The 17,984-nt window shown below is 34.4% G+C and overlaps 1 protein-coding gene across 1 annotated transcript in view; it reads right to left on the bottom strand.

Annotated features, from left to right (window-relative positions):
• CUL5 (cullin 5) overlaps positions 1 to 17,984 on the bottom strand; it is a 96,337-nt gene that overhangs the window by 12,703 nt on the left and 65,650 nt on the right. Inside the window, exons 8-11 of the mRNA XM_061202542.1 lie at positions 15,741 to 15,834; positions 14,215 to 14,345; positions 13,850 to 13,957; positions 10,860 to 10,924 (exon numbers count right to left, since the gene is read on the bottom strand). Of these exons, the coding sequence (XP_061058525.1) occupies positions 10,860 to 10,924; positions 13,850 to 13,957; positions 14,215 to 14,345; positions 15,741 to 15,834 (398 nt within the window). The remainder of the gene's footprint in view (positions 1 to 10,859; positions 10,925 to 13,849; positions 13,958 to 14,214; positions 14,346 to 15,740; positions 15,835 to 17,984) is intronic.

Raw genomic sequence — 17,984 nt, 5'->3', positions numbered from 1 at the left:
CTTTCCTTTAACAATGAACTTACATCTCTATTTCACTTTCCTAACAAAACTTTAAAACAAGTGTATTGTATTTTATGTTTGAAAGTCTTTCATTTATTCTTTATCCTACTTCTCTAAACTATATATGTAAATAAATTTAAATTCAACATTTTAAAACTTCTTATGTATAGATAAAATTCAACTGTTATCAGAAATGAGTTGTCCAAATTATTATAAGTACATGACTTACCAAAACAACATAATTATATTGTGTGTGTGTATAAAACATATGCATATGCAAAATTTTGTCTATGAAGTGGATGAAACTTTTTTTCCCCTCCCAATTATGAATGCAGGATATCATCAATTTTACTTCTACTTTTTGTATTTATAAATTTATGTCTTTTCCCTAAAAAAATCTTATTCACATTAAGTTAACAGGACTAGAAGAAGCGTTTCTTATAATGTTACTCAATTCACTGAGCACCTCCTGAGTTATTTGCTAAAAAACACATATTGATCTAACAAAAAAAGTTATTTTTTAATAATGGATCAAATTAGCTATCAATTGTGTTGAAAGCAAATAATTAGAAACCATTTTGCAAAAGGATATAATATCTAGTCATTAGAAATTCATTTTCTGTACAACAATACCAATTATTTCAAAATATTCCTTTCTTACACAACTTGGAGGCATTTTACAATTCAAGGCACATACCATAGTAAGAATGAAGAGAGATACGCCTTTCTTTACAAAATAGGGAAGAGTAATTCTGGAAAGGAGAAGTGAAAGGAGAAACTGCAATACTTCCACCAGAGGGCTCAATTTCAGAAAAAAGTAGATGTGGAAGTTGAGGATTTAGAAAGTGATTTCCTTAAAAGTATCTACACTGGCATTCTCTTGGGAATTCTTTCTGTATCTCTCGAGGTAGATATAGCAAGTATAAAGACCACTAACTTACTTCATAAGAATCTATCCATCTCCTCCAATCTATTCACATTGCCAGTGCCTAGCTTCTGTATGAACTGCTGTAATAACTGCAGTGGTCTATCTCCCTTCCTCCAATTCAACAGGTTGAGAAGACAGTTTTCAGTCTTTTATTGTTGTTTCTTTGGTATTGTGTCATTCCCCCGATCTCTGGCTTTTTGTGTTTTGCTTTGTTTTTTTCCAGTTTTTAGCTGTTTTACTATGATGTACCTAGGAATGATTTAATTTGTAGTTATCATGCTTGAGATTCAAAGAGTTGCTTGAATACAAAAGTTGGCATCTTTTGGCAATTTGGAAAAATTCTGGTCAATAGCTCATGCCTCCTTTTCCTTTCTCTATGATTCCAATTACATATCGCTATAGATATATTACCTTTTCTCAGGTAACAATTTCTACCTATTTGTCTATTAATATGTATTATTTACTCATTATTATTCATGACCTATTTAAGATTCTTACTGAGATATAATTCACATACCATACAATTTATCCATTTGAAGTGTGCAATTCAATGTTTCTTTAAAGTATATTCACAAGCTTGTACAACTATCATCAAAATAAAATTTTAAACATTTTCATTACCCCAAAAACAAACCCCATACTCATTAGTAGTCAAATCTCATTTTCCAGCTATCCCTCCCTCCCAGCCCCTGGTTATAACTAATCTACTTTCTGTCTCTATGGATTTCCTTATTCTGGACATCTCATATAAATGGAAGCATATAATATGTGACCTTTTGTGACTGGTATAGCTTACTCAGCATAATGTTTTTATGATTCATCCGGATCATAGCACATATCCATTCATTCCTTCAAAAAATATTATCCTTTTATCATGGTCAAAAGATTTAGCATATTAGCCATTTTAAGCGTACAATTCAGTGGCCTTAAGTACATTCACAATGTTCTACAAACATCATCACTATCTATGTCCAGAGCTTTTTCATTATCCCAAACAGAAACCCTATACTCATCAAACAATAACCTTCCATTCCCTCCTATCCCCAGTTCCTGGTAACGTCTATCCTACTTTTCTGTATCAATAAATTTGCCTATCCTAGATACCTCATATAAGTGGAATCATAAAAAATTTGTCCTTTTGTGTCTGGCTTATTTCACGTCTCAAGGTTTCACTCATGTTGTAGCATGTATCAGAATTTCTTTCCTTTTATGACTAAATAAAATCCCATTGCATAGATATACCACATTTTGCTTACCCATTCATCAGATAATGGACATTTGGGTTGTTTCCATTTTTTGGCTATTAAGAATAATGCTGCTATGAACATTTATGTACAAGTTTTTGAGCAGATATATGTTTTCATTTCTTTTGGGTATATACCCAGGAGTGGAGCTGATGGGTCACATGTTAACTTTACGTTAAACTTCTTGCGGAACTACAAAACTGTTACCACAGTAGCTGTGTACCAAGTATAATGATCCCAATCTCTCTCCGCATCTTCACCAACACTTGTTAATGTCTTTTCAATTTTAGCCATCCTAGTGGGTGTGAGTGGTATATCACTGTGGTTAAGCTATTAATCTTAATTATTTTAAAGTCCTTATCTGCTAACTCCAATAGTGGGATCACCTGAGAGTCTGCTTCTGAAATTATTTTTCTCTTAGTTGACCATAAATTTCTCTGCCATCACAGGACTAGTAATGTTGTACTGAATACTACGCACTGCATATAAAAGAATCATGAAGGGGGAGAGGGATAAATTAGGAGTTTGGGATTAACATATACACACTATTATATATAAGACAGATAACCAACAAGGATCTACTGTATAGCACAGGGAACTATACTCAGTATTTTGTAATAACGTACAAGAAAAAAGAATCTGAAAAAAATATACATGTATAACTTAATCACTTTGCTGTACACCTAAAATTAACACAACATGGTAAATTAACTGTACTTCAATTAAAAAAAGAAGAATCACAGAGGCACCAGACAATGTTTATCTTCCATTAAGAATGTGTGTTCACCCTTTGTTCTGCTATGGCAGAGGCTGATCACTTTAATCCAATCAAACTATTTTGGTTCAAGGATGGGTTGTAGTTTTGTTAAGAATCAGTCTACCTCTGGTTACCCACTGAATCTAAGGAATGTCCCTCCTGGGCTTTCAATTGAGAGCCTAGTGAGTTTTGTCATTCCAGTCCTGTGTGACCACCAGAAGCTCTACTGTCCCCCAGCAGTACTGCTCAGCCTGAGCGAAACCTAGATTCTCAGTTACTTCTTTTCAGGGAAACACAGCTACAAAGCATCAGCTAACTTCTGAAAGGTTCTCTCTCATTTCTATAACTTTCAAATATTTTGTTCTAGTTGCTTCTGTAGCTCTTTGATAATATTAAAATGACTATTTCCTAAATTTACCTGATTTTCCTGATTGTTCTCAGTGGAAGCACTGGCTCACCATGAACTACTATATTCCTCCTCAGGAGTGAGTCTCCCAAATAACCTGGATGATACCAGCAGCTTTATTCTTCTAGAACATTACCTCTACCACCTCCAATAGCCACAACACTCATGTTCTGCTGCCTGAATCATCTAGTAATACTCATTTTATTCCACAGAAATTTTCTACTTAATCTGGAGCTAAAGACAGGACCTGGTCACCTTAGAATAAAAAAAATAAAGAGAAAGTAATCCCCACTTCTGGGAATTTAGACTGTAGAAACAGATATAAAATGGCAAATGTACAATATTATTCACTGGAGCACTATTATTAGTAATAGCAAAGTATCAGAAAATACTTAGTGTAGAAATAAAGGATCAATTAAATAAACTATGCTATATGTACCAGACATAACACCATGCTGCTATTAAGAACAACAAAGTTATGAAAAAAACTACAGCTAACATATTAATCAGGAACAAGACAAGGATGTCAACATTCACCACTGCTGTTCATCACTGTGCTAGAAGTTCTATCTAGAGCAATTAGGCAAGAAAAATAAAAACATCCAAATTGGAAAGAAGGAAGTAAAAGTGTCTCTATTCACAGATGTCATGACCTTCTATATACAAAGTATTAAAGAATCCACAGAAAAGCTACTAGAGCCAATGACTGAATTTATTAGCAAAGTTGCAGAGTACAAGATCAACACACAAGAATCAGTTGTGTTTTCATACGCCAGCAATGAACAATCCAAAAGGAAATTATATAAACAATTTCATTTATAATAACATCCAAAAGAAAAACATACCTAGAAATAAACTTAACCAAGGACATGAAAGCCCAAGCAGAGTAAAAGAGCCATCCTTGCAGGGTTGCAGCTTTGCATGGGGTGTCAAAGCCACTAGAAAGGCCTAGCATCCAGGCGTCAAAGACCAAACAGGTAAGGGGTGTGTTGACATGAAGGAGTGGCCAGGTATGGAGTATGAGAGAAGAGACCAAATAGGTAAGGAGGGTGCCCATGCAAGGAGAAGGCACAATGGGAGGCATTAAGGCTCCAGTTGGATGAGGAAGGCATTCATGTAGGGGGTGGCCCAGTCTGGGGAGTCAGAGCCTCAGCAGGGTGAGGAATGCATCCACAAAGAAACAAGGCGAGGTATTGTAGTTATAAATGCATATGTGTACCTTTAGTTTGTCCACTGAGAGGCTCTAGGACCAGTGACACCACAATAGCAATGAATACACCTAGCACCAGATTTTGTCCACTAAATACCAACGTCCACTAAAAGCAACTAGAGCTTTGTGAAAAAATGGCTGACCCTGAGGCTATGCAAGGGAAAGTACAAAATGAATCTGGAAATCCTCACATCCCAAAAAGAAAGAAGAATTTACTGTAAAAAGGACCCAGAAACCAGCTCCCACTAGCGAAATCTAGGATAATCTAAAAATCAAAACAAAGAATAAAAGTAAATTATGGGAGTTCCCTGGTGGTCTAGTGGTTAGGATTTGGTGCTTTCACTGCTGTGGCCCGGGTTCAATCCCTGGTTGGGGAACTGAGATCCTGTAATCCATGCAGCACAGCAACCCACACCCCCCCACCAAAAAAAAAGTAAATTATAACCCATTGAATAAAAATAGTAAACTATGAATTCATACTGAGATGATAAATCAATGTACGAATTGAAAATTTAATGAGCAATGATGGGATCTTTACATAGTTTTAAAGTACCTGTCAAAAAATACTTAATTACAAAAAGAAAAAGAATTGAGTGGAGAAGTCTGGCATACACCAACTTAATCAGGTGATCAAACTAAACAAAATCAGTACTGGGATAAATCAAAATCATGCACCCTCCCTCAGATAAGATGCAATGAGGGAAGTCCCTGGTGGTCCAGGGGTTATGACTCCACGCTTTCACTGCTGAGGGCCCAGGTTCAATCCCTGGTCGGAGAACTAGGATCCAGCAAGCCATGTGGCACGGCCAAAAAAAAGATTCAATGAGAATAATAAACTTTCACTTCTGCCAAAGATGCAAACCTGAATCTAATCATAAAAAACATCAGATTAACTCACACTAAGGGACATCCTACAAAATAATTGGAGGGTAATCTTCAAAATGTCAAGGTAATGAGAGTCAAAGGAGAGATAGTTCCACACCAAAGAAAAAGGAATATAAGAACTAAATGCAAAAAAATAAAAAATAAAAAAAGAACTAAATGCAACACATGATTCTGCAATGGATCCTTCTGCTATAAAAAATACAACATGGTCAATAAATTTAAAGGGATCTGAGGAGTAGATGGTTATTATGCATCAAAGACAATTTTCTGACTTTGATAGTTGTACTGTGATTATATTTGTAGAAAATATACACTAGTGTACTTGGAATAATGAGCAACTTACTCTCAAATGGTTCCAGAAAAAAAGTTTTAATGTATTTCCAAAGAGAAAAGGATAATAAACTTACAACTATATGTACGTTATTTTGACAACTGAGAAGAAAAGATTCCTTGTAAAGCACCACTTAACCAAAACTACAGCTAGATTAAATTTAAAAATTTGAAAAGCCTGTGTCTATTAAAGGAATCGAACTTGTGATCAGTATCTGCCCATAGAGAAAACTCCCGACCCAAAAGGTTTTACTAATGAATTCTACCAAACATTTAAGGAAGAAGTAATGTCAATTAAACTAATTCTTTTAAAACATACAAAAGGAGGGAATAACTCTCCATACTTTTTGAGGCCAGCATAATCCTGAAACCAGAAAAGGACAAAGATATCAAAAAAACGAAAACTGTACAAGGCACAAAGGCCAGAAAGAAAGTGGTAAATCCACAAATATAGACAAAAAATATTTAACAAAACACTGGCAAATTAAATCCAGGAATATAAAAAAAGAATAATACAGCACGACCAAGTAGAATTTATCCCAAGAATTCAACCTTGGTTAAATGTTTTCTTTAAAAAATCTATGTATCCTGAAGAAGAAAAATGGAGCTGAAGGAATCAGGCTCCCTGACTTCAGACTATATTACAAAGCTACAGTCATCAAAACAGTCTGGTACTGGCACGAAAACAGAAATATAAATCCATAGAGCAGGATAGAAAGCCCAGAAATAAACCCATGCACCTATGGTCAATTAATCCATGACAAAGGAGGCAAGAATATACAATGGAGGAAAGACAGTCTCTTCAATAAATGGTGCTGGGAAAACTGGACAGCTACATGTAAAAAAATGAAATCAGAACACTCTCTAACACCATACACAAAAATAAACTCCAAATGGATTAAAGACCTAAATGTAAGACTGGACACTATAAAACTCTTAGAGGAAAACATAGGCAGAACACTGTTTGACATAAATTGCAGCAGTTATCTTTTTTGGATCTACCTTCTAGAGTAATGAAAATAAAAACAAAAATAAACAAATGGGACCTAATTAAACTTAAAAACTTTTGCATAGCAAAGGAAACCATAAACAAAATGAAAAGACAATCCACAGAATGGGAGAAAATATTTGCAAATGAAGTGACTTGACAAGGGATTAATCTCTAAAATGTACAAACAGCTCAGGAAGCTCAATATCAAAAAAAAAACCAAACAACCCAATCAAAAAATGGGCAGAAGATCTAACTAGACATTTCTCCAAAAAAGACATACAGATGGCCAAAAACACATGAAAAAATGCTCAACATCACTAATTATTAGAGAAATGCAAATCAAAAATACAATGTCACCAGTTAGAATGGTCATCATCCAAAAGTCTACAATACAAAAATACAATATACCAGTCAGAATGGCCATCATCAAAAAGTCTACTAACAATAAATACTGGAGAGGGTGTGGAGAAAAGGGAACCCTCTTGCACTGTTGGTGGGAATGTAAATTGATACAACCACTATGGAGAACAGTATGGAGGTTCCTTAAAAAACTAAAAATAGAGCTACCACATGACCCAGCAATCCCACTCCTGGGCATATGTCCAGAGAAAACCATAATTTGAAAAGATACATGCACCCCAATGTTAATTGCAGCACTACTTACAATAGCCAGGACATGGAAGAAACCTAAATGTGCATCAAAAGGGGAATGGATAAAGAAGATGTGGTACATATATACAATGGAATATTACTCAACCATAAAAAAGAATGAAATAATGCCATTTGCAGCAACATGGATAGACCTAGAAATTATGTTAAGTGAAGTAAGTCAGACAAATATTATATGATATCACTTATATGTGAAATCTAAAAAAAATTAATCAAACAAACATTTACAAAACAAAGAGACTCACAGACTCCAAAAACAAACTTATGGTTATGAACGGGGAAACGTGTGTGTGTGGGGGGGATAAATCAGGTATTTGGGATTAACATATACACACTACCATATATAAAAAAAATCATCAACAAGGACCAACTCTACAGCACAGGGAACTCTACTCAATATTCTGTAATAACCTAAAAGCGAAAAAAGTCTGAAAAAGAATGGATATATGTATATGTATAACTTAATCACTTTGCTGTACACCTGAAACTAACACAACATTGTAAATCAACTATACTCCAATATAAAATAAAAATTAAAAAGCAGAACTGAGGTTTCCCTCAGGTTTCTTTCTGAGAAGAAATTCTGCCCAAAGATGTATAATCAATTCCTGCCCAAGAATTTCCAGACTGCTAGCCTGCCCTACAAACTTTGGATTTGCCAGCCCCCACAATTACATAAGCCAACTCCTTTAAATAAATCTCTCTTCTATCTCCCCACTCCCCTCCCCCAAATCAATGTATTTCACCACATCAAAAGAATAAGGAAGAAAAACCTTCTGGTCATTTCAACACAGAAAAAGCATTTAATAAGTCAACACCCATTCATTATCAAACTTTCAGCAAATTAGGAATGAAAAACAACCCAATTAAAGGCATCTATGAAAAACCCTCACCTAACTTTGTACTTAATGACAAAATATTAAGGCTTTTCCCCTAAGCTTGCCAAAAAAGGCAAGGATGCCCACTCTCACTTCTGTTCAACACTGTACTTATGATCCTAGCCAGTGCATCAATCCAGAAAAAGAAATAACTGGTATAAAGATGAGAAAGGAAGAAATAAAGCCGCCTTATTCAAAGATTACATGATTTTTTACATAGAAAATCTTAAGAAATCTAAAAAAGAACTATTAGAACTAATAACTTTAACAAGGTAACAGGGGGTAAGATCAATATACAAAAATCAACCATATTTTTATATACTAGTAAAATACCAGAATATCAAAAGCACTCAAGGGAAAAAAAGAACAAAGTTATACCAGTTGACTTAAAGACTTACTGCAGAACTATATTAATCATGGCTGTTTGTAATGGCCAAAGGATACCCATTTAATTCAATGGAATAGAATGTCCAGAAAAACATACATATTTTTAAGTCACTTGATTTTTCACAAAAGACACCAAAGCAGCCCAGTGGGGAATGGGAAGTATTTCCAACAAATGGTGATGAAACCACTTGCTATCCATACAGAAAAGAAAAAAATGAAATTTAATCCCTAACTTACACTATATGCAAATATCAATTTAAGGTGGCTCTTAAATGTAAATATGAAAGCTAAAAATTATAAAGCTTCTAGAAGAAAACAGGTTATCTTCTTGTCCTAGTGTCAGAGGTAGACAAAGGTTTCCTAGACAAAACATAGAAAGCAAAATCCACAAAAGAAAAGCATATATCTTACAAAGGACCTACATACAGAATATATAAGAACTCACAGCTCACTAATAAAAAGGAACAACCCAATAGAAAAAAAACAGGCAAAAAATCTGAACACTGTTTAAAGAAAAATATAAGAGTACCAAAAATACCAAAAAAGTGTTCAGTATCAATAGACATGAGGGAAATGGGAATAAAAACTATACTGAGATAATACTACATACATCCAGAATGACTAAAATTAAAATGACAACACTAAACACTGGCGAGAACGAGGATTAAGTGGTATTCTCATACTTTGCTGGTGGGAGTGTAAAACAGTACAACCACTTTGGAAAGCAAACCACTGTGATACAAAAAACATGGATAAATCTTAAAAACACTATGCTGAGTTGAAAAAAGCTGTACACAAAAAGTACATATTGTATGAATTCCATTTATATGCAGTCCTAGATCAGGCAAAACTAACCTATGTTGAAATAATCAGAACAATAGTTGCCTTCTGGAAGGAGGTGGGACTGATTGGGAATAGACATCAGGTAATTCTCAAGGATGATGAAGATATTGTGTATCTTAATAGGGATGTAGGCATTTGTCAAATCTCACAAAATTATACACCTAAGATTTATGGATATGACTGTAGGTAAATTTTATCTCAAAACAAACACAAAATTCAATTAACGACTGCATGCTAAAGTGTTTAGGGAGCAAAGTTTACTGATTCTTGCAACTTCTTTTGAAATGCATTTAAAAGTTGACTGATGGATGTATAGGGAGATACATATAAATATACATATACATATAAATATACATATACATATAAAGATACATATACATATAAATAAAGCAACAGAGTGACTTTACTCTTCAGTTTGAAAATTTTCATTAAAAAATGCTGGGAGTAGAGGAGAATAAGTAAGACCTTTATGTATTCATATGAAGAGATCTCCAAGATGTAGTGTTATATGTTTCATATTTATAAAGAGAACACAATAAATGCCCTTCTAAACAATGCCAATAAAACTGTATGACCCAAGTGTCTTCCACTGTGACGGCACTCAAATAACTTACACGGTTCAAAAAAATACAAAATGAAAATGATTAAAAAAAAACAACAACAACAAAGCCCTGAACAATTACTTTTCCTTCTTGAGAAATGTTATTTTCGAATATTTTAGCATTGTGTATAAAATTTATTTAAAATTAAGAAAGAAGATTTTTCCAATTAACCTTTAGCACTACTTAGTACAACTCTGAAGATACTATAACTAGCTCAGATTAATATTTCATTAACTTTTCATTTTCAGATTTTCTGTAATAGTAGTAGCACAAATAAATCCATCTTAACTTGAGATGAGATCTTACCAATGAGAGATCAACTAAAAAAATAAACATATAAAAATTTACATTAAAATTGATTTCCCTTAAAATCATTACGGTGAATAGAGTCGTATTTTATGCTTTTGTAGGTTATAAAATAACTTTGGTGAATAACAAGGAGGGAAAAACAAGTAGAGATTCAAAAAGATTAAGAACAAAACGATTTTTACTGAAAAAAATAAGGTCAACATTCTTTGTTCATAAGAGGAGATAATATAAAATTTAAAATCAAGACAGAATTTTTAATAATCAAAGGCAGCAAAAATCATAAACGTTAAAAAAATGAAAAACAAACCTGATAGGATTAGGGAAACAGGGCACTTTGCATATCCAATAACATATAATACACTCCAAAAAATTTAAGAATTTTAATGTAAGCATTTTAAACATATGATTTAAAAAACTTACCCTTTCTGCTTCAAAGGTAATTCAAGTTTAAATATGGTAGCATCATTAACAACTGCTTTATATGCCTGCAAATAATATAAAATAAGATACGAACATTATTTTTAATACTTAAAATAGTTAATTATAATTCTAAAAATACATAAAATACAAATTAGTTTTTATTTTTAATGATGTATCTGGCCTGACAGAATTTTTCAAGTCAATGATTTCAACATGCTCTTTCTCATGTTATGATTATCATTATTCTCAAGTGAGGTCTTAACGCTGCCTGACAACCATAACATTTTCTCTTGTCCACACATTCTCCTAGAAAACATTTTCATACCACCTCCTTTCTCTTCAAACCTCCAATATTTCCTCTCCCATGCATACTCTCAGCTGATGATGTGGCTTCCTATTTCATTGAGAAAACCGAAGTAATCAGAATTCCCTCCTCTTTCTCCTGTATCATCAATTTCCCCCCCCTCCATTATTTCTACAGCCTCAATATGCATACATATTATTCTTTAAATCTTAAAAATTCTCTCTTGGCTTTGTCCACCTTCAGCTACTGCCCCATATTTCTCTCTCTTTAAGCTAAACTCCTAGAAGAATTATCTAACTCACTGTCGCTAATTTCTCTACTACCATTCTTATTTGAAACTGTTCTCAACAGGCTTTCACACTACTACTCCAACAAATCATTCTTGTCAAAGTCACTCACAACCTCCATGTTGCTGAAGACAATGGTTAATCTCCATCTTATCTGACCTATCAGCAGCATTTTAAAACAGCAGATCATGCCCTCCTCCTGCAAAGTGCTTTTTCCACTTGTTTTCTAGCACAGCACTCTCCTGGTCATTCCACTCATTCTCCTCTCTCCTCAGGAAAGATGGCTGGTTCCTTATCGTTCTGATAACTAACTTTAAAATGCCCCAGACCAGTCCTTGGATCTCTTCTCTTTGCTATCTTCACTCTTACTTTGGAGATCATAGCCACTGTCAGTGCTTTAAAAACCATCTATATGCTGAAGCTCCCAGATTTATTTTTGCAGGCCCGTCCCCTCCCTTAAGCTCCAGATTTGATGTTGCCATATGGATGTTTAATAAGCATTTCAAAGTTAACTTGTTCAGAACTGAGTTCCTAATCTCTCTTCAACCATCTCCCCAAAACCTGCTTCTCCCAAAGTCTTCATCGTCCCTCATCTCAGCAAGCATATACTTCTAATTGATCAGAACAAAAATCTGAGTGTCATCCTTGACTGATCTCTTTCTATCACATTCCACATCTGATTCCATTAGCAAGCCCTGTATAGCCTATTTTTACAATATAATCAAAATCCAACCACTTTTGACTACCTCCACCTACTATCGTTCTGAGCAGAGCTTCCATAATTACTTAACTGAATTACTTAAATAGATTCTTAACCCATTTCCTTGCTTCCTCTCTTGCCCCCTTCAGTCTATTCTTTTTGCAGCAGGCAGGTGATCCTGATAAAATGTAAGTCAGATCCTGTCATTTGATTCAAGATCTTTCTATGACTTTCTATCCTACTCAGAGTAGAAATGAAACTCCTTACCATGGCTGTCTTACATGATCCGGCCTCCTGTTATCTCTGACTACTTATCTCTGATTTCCTACTATTCTCCCCCTCACTCAATCCACTCTGGCCACAATGATCTCTTTCTTCTCTGGTTCTGGAACATGACAGGTATAATCCTGCCTTAGAGCCTTTGCATTTGCTCTCCCCTCAGGCTAGAGTATTATTCCCTCAGAGAGCCACATGACTTATTCCTTATCAACTTCAATCTTGATTTGAATGTCACCTCATATAAAGCCTTTGCAGGCCACTCAATTTAATATTTCAAATGACCTCATTACCTCCATACTCCCTTAACCCTTTTCCTACTTTATCTACCTATGTACCTACCTACCTACCTTTCTTTCTATCCATTTATTTATCTAAAGGTAGACAGACAGTAATTTTTTAAAAATGCTACTGGAGAAAGTTGATTGTGTTTCTAGAGTCTAGAAAATAATTTCACTTGGGAAGTAAGGAAAGGTAGTTGAAGAGGGGGAAAAACTAATGGTAATTCTAGTGATAGGTTTATGATATTTAAAAAGATACAGGGCTTCCCTGGTGGCAAAGTGGTTAAGAATCCGCCTGCCAATGCAGGGGACACGGGTTCGAGCCCTGCTCCGGGAAGATCCCACATGCCGCGGAGCAACTAAGCCCGTGCACCACAACTACTGAGCCTGTGCTCTACAGCCCGTGAGCCACAACTACTGAGCCCTTGCGCCACAACTACTGAAGCCCGCACGCCTAGAGCCCATGCTCCGCAACAAGAGAAGCCACCTCAAGGAGAAGCCGGCACACCACAATGAAGAGTAGCCCCCGCTCACCGCAACTAGAGAAAGCCCACGTGCAGCAATGAAGACCCAACGCAGCCAAAATTAAATAAATAATAAAATAAAAAAATAAATTTATTTTAAAAAAATTAAAATAAAAAATAAAAAGATAACGACTCTAAGGATAATACTGTTTCATTATCATTATCCTAGACTATAATGATGGGAAAGAAGGTATGGAAAGCAAGGATAAATGTGATATAACTCTCACAAGAGCCCTATGAAAGGAAGCAGGACAGAGAAATCAACTCTGCTTGGGATAGGACGTGGGGGGAGGCAGAGTATCAAGGAAATTCCAGGAGAAGTATACTTTGAGCTGAGTCTTAAAGGAAGGATGAATAAGAATTCAATAATCAATAATATTCAAAAACAGGAAAACATTCTTGAAAAATTAAGAAAGCAACTTTCTAGCTAAATTCTGGTTCACAAGCATACCCAATGCTTACAAAAGCATAGAAGAAACCAAATATAATATGGTTGCCCTCCACTGATGAAAAATCAGAGTTGCTAGGTTTTTTAGTTTGTAATTTAATAGCATAATGATGCAAGTTTCTTATTAAAATTAAATTATGACAACAGTGTTAACATACAGGAATATATACCTTGTCTCTTGCAGTAAGAAATCGTGGATCATCTTGAAAAGCTTCTTTGACAAGTCTACTAAATCTATTAAACAGTGTAAGTAACTGCTCAACATATTTCTCAGAGTCCTAAAAATAAAGTGTTTTATATTAAGTTGAGTTTAAAAAAAAAAAAACAAAAAATGAGAAAATATAAACATAATTTTTATCACACACTATAGCTTTAAAATTTGGAAACTTTTCTGAAATATTTTTTTCTTATTAAGAAAGGTGTTCCAACATTACTGTTTTGCCATCAATTTAAAATACCCAATTTTAAATACCCTATCCTGCATTTACAAAATAACGTTGATATATATCTATCATTGTCATTGAAGAGAACTTACAGTAGTAATAGTTTCAGCAGCTGCTACCATATCTGCCAGGCCTGCACTGATGATATGTTCCTCCAAGTCTTTCAACATTGGCTCTATCCCATTAGGAACTTTGTCCATTAATGAAAACATCAAATGTAATTCTGAAATGACAGAACACACCCATGTAATCATTTCATCCATCAGAACAGACTTTCTCTTTGATTTGTATCATGGATCTAGAATGCCTATGATAATAAGAGTATGGGGAAATATTAGCTGGAAGTTTATAGCTTTACTAGTATTCTGTGGGTGCAATTAGTTTAGGAGTTGTTATAGTAAGTACTATAACTTCCTGATCTACAATCTCAGTCTGACAAATATTATTTTTAAAAGAAACTCTAATTAAAGTGATCACACACTGCAAAACCCAACTCCTCTTAAAAGGTGAGTCATTTGACCTTCAATGCAATAGAATATATTTATTCTACGAAATACAAAAGTTTACACAGAAAATTAGTTACATTTCATAAAGTAGATGCAATATTAAATACACAATACACAGTCACATCACTAAGGGGTAAAATAATGTCCTCAGATTGTTCAGAGTAACAAGGTAATATAAAACTGTATTCATAAAGAATTTTTCAGTTTACAAAAAGCACTTTCTCCTATTATCCCATTTAATTGACCTTCACAATAATCTTACCTCACAGAATGGTTACCACTAGATAAATCCTTTTGAAGGGAGTCCACCTTGGATCAGACATAACTCTACTTAGTTTGGCATGCAGAAATTCAAATATTTCGTTTATGCCAAATGAGAAACTTGCTTTTACTCCAAAATACTTCTGAAGAGTGTATAGACTTATGTGAACTGAAATACGTACTTGAAAGACAACTAGAGATTAAATAGGACCTTGCAATCTTATGCAATGAAATCTAGAGAGTAATACATCAAAATGTTAAAAGTGGTTGTCTCTGAGTATAAGGATATGGGTAATTTTTACTGTATTCTTTTTGGTATTAATGTACTTGCTACCTCCCAAAACAGAACTTTATCATAGTTAAGTAATAAAAAAATAACATTTAAGTAATAAAAAATACACTTCAGAAATCTTAAATTATAAGATATTTGGGGGGAGAGGGATGAAGATTACCAACATAGAGTGTTTTATTACTTTTTAAAAATATTTGCCTCAAGGTTCCACACAAAAGTCAAAATACCTAGTTCTATCCTATACCATATGTTTACCATTTAAATTAGCCTTTAAAAGCAGCATCCTACTTTTGAGAACAAATTGAAATTCGCATGTGAGCGCACACAAACATACTGATACCTAAGGGGGAGAAATGCTTAAAACGTAAGTTTATAAAGAAGATTTTCTTTACAGTGTTTCTAACTATGCTAAATATTTTTATCATTTTCTTTATGCAGTTTGCCATAACAAAAATACCTATGTATAAAAGAATGATCTAACAGCAATTTATTAAAAGTGATGTGCTTCAAAGATATCCTCTTAAAAGAGTATGAGAACTTTATGTGATGTTTTACCTACTTTCAGTTTCATTTCGCTTGATCATGCCTTGGCACTCTGCTAAGATAGTCTCTTTAAAGGATGTCACCAGGGCATTTACACAGCATTCCATGAGCTGAAATACATCAAAAATTGGTCAAGGCTATTATAAGCACAAATAAGGCACAAATCTATTCCACTCCATTTTGCTTCATAGTTCCACAAAACCACAATGTTCAACAACAGCAAAAAACTAAGAATACTGAAAGTAGATTTTACTTACCTTTACTAGAGGATTGTTGAAGATGGATACTCTATTTTAGTTTACCAAAGCATACTTCCCCCTAAGGAAAAGGCTATAGAACTTAGGTTCTCTTTAGAAATTTTAATGAAAGTCCCCAACAAGGGGAGGAAAAAAACCTTTTTAATGTACAAAACAAACTGAAAAACTAAACTTCAATGAACTCTTATCTGGAGAGAACCTGTGTTGGAATTAGATTCTAAAATGCCAGAAGTATGAACATCCACTCAACACATAGTAGGTTTCATTGCGGTGACCACCAAAGAAGTGTTAGGATACAAAGAAGAATAAGCTATAACCTCTGCTTTGGAGAAGATCACTGTCTTATTGAGGGTGGGGAGGGAAGCAAACTTTAATAAATACAACTCAGTTAAGTGGCAAAACACACACACACACAAACAGAAACAAACCAAGGAACTACTATTTTTTTCTGGGTAGTTAAAAAGGTCTCATCCACAAGATGAAATCTAAATTGGATCTTGAAAAGTAAGTACAAATCTTAAAATGGATTGAGTATTCTAAGGAAAAGAAGCTGAATATGAAGAGACAGTGGGAGAGAAAGCTAGAAAGGTAGACTGGAGCCAGATGATGAATGAAAATCTATGGTTTGGGATTTTACTCTATAGGTAGGGAAGGTTTTAAACAGAAGATAAATGTAATGAGCTTCTATTCCCCCACCAAGTCATTTTTAAAAGGACAGTCTAACATCAGCAAGGTAGGTGGCACTGAGTGGTGGTAGGGAGACTGGCAAACATGGCTGTTCAAAGATTCCAAGTAAGATGGTCAGGGTCTAATGTTCTGGCTGGCTCCATTCCATCACTGCTCCTTCGTGTCATATATTTCAAAATGAACAGGTTGTGATTACTAACACAAGGTACACTAAGGCTGATATCTCTCTTCTGAAAAATAGATCATCTGTCTGTATTAAGGAAGGGAATTGTGTGTGCCTTAAAAGTTGTTTGCTAAAAATTCCTCTTGGAATTGACATAATGTTGTTAAATTACTGAAGTTAAATTTAGGTAATGGAGATTCATTATATCACTGTTTCCACTTTTTAAAATATTAAAAAATTTTCCATAATAAAAAGGTTTTTTTCAGGTCCCTCCCTCTTTGAGAATTACACTAATGACTTTAAAGTCCATGTATGTCAATTTCTGTCCTAAGAAAAACAACATACATATGAACTGGTTGAGAAATTTCTGCCAAGGTGGGAAGCTCTGCCCCAATTACTGAGTAATCTCATTCTGTACCAGCTCTGGAATATGCACAATGGAACACTCCCACCTTTGACAGAGAATAGGTAAATCTAACTATATACAACTAATGAAGAAAAAAGAGAAAGTGCAATCAGATTAAGCTCTGTTTTCTAAAATAAGCTCTATTTTCTGTTTTCTAAAATAATCTCTGTTTTCTGTTTCACTGAAAATTTACACTTGAACATAATCTAGTTCAGGAGTAGTCCAAATTTTGCAGACTCCAAAAATCGTGTCTTGTGTTTCAAACTGTTGTGAAATGTTTTAATGGCGTGACCAGCTTTTTTTTTTAAATATAGAACAGAACAAAAAAAAAAATCAGAGTGCATCACATATAAAAACAATGAATATTATTTCATAACACTGTTTCAGATATGAGCAAATAAACAAAGCGTATACTAAGTCACAATAAAAAATGTATTTCTTATTGTAGGTTACAATGAGGATTTAAAGTAGAGACTAGGGAGGCTAGGTGTCCAGTGGTTAGGACTCGGGCTCTCACTGCCATGGGTCTTGGTTCAATCCCTGGTCAGAGAACCAAGATCCTGCAAGCCACGTGGTGCGACCAAAAAAATAACATAACATAACATAAACGAGAGGCTAAATTGACAAGATAGTTGAAGTAAACTGAGCAGAATTTGGTAACTGCTTAGATGAAAGGAGTTAGGGATATAAAGGTTACTGAAGCACTTTCTAGCTTGAAAGGTTAAGCAAGTTATTATAATAACAAAT

The sequence above is a fragment of the Eubalaena glacialis genome, chromosome 10, assembly GCF_028564815.1.
Source record: "Eubalaena glacialis isolate mEubGla1 chromosome 10, mEubGla1.1.hap2.+ XY, whole genome shotgun sequence".
NCBI lineage: Eukaryota > Metazoa > Chordata > Mammalia > Artiodactyla > Balaenidae > Eubalaena > Eubalaena glacialis.
The sequence above is the reverse complement of the archived record's forward strand: the minus strand, read 5'-3'. Positions and strand labels throughout refer to the sequence as shown.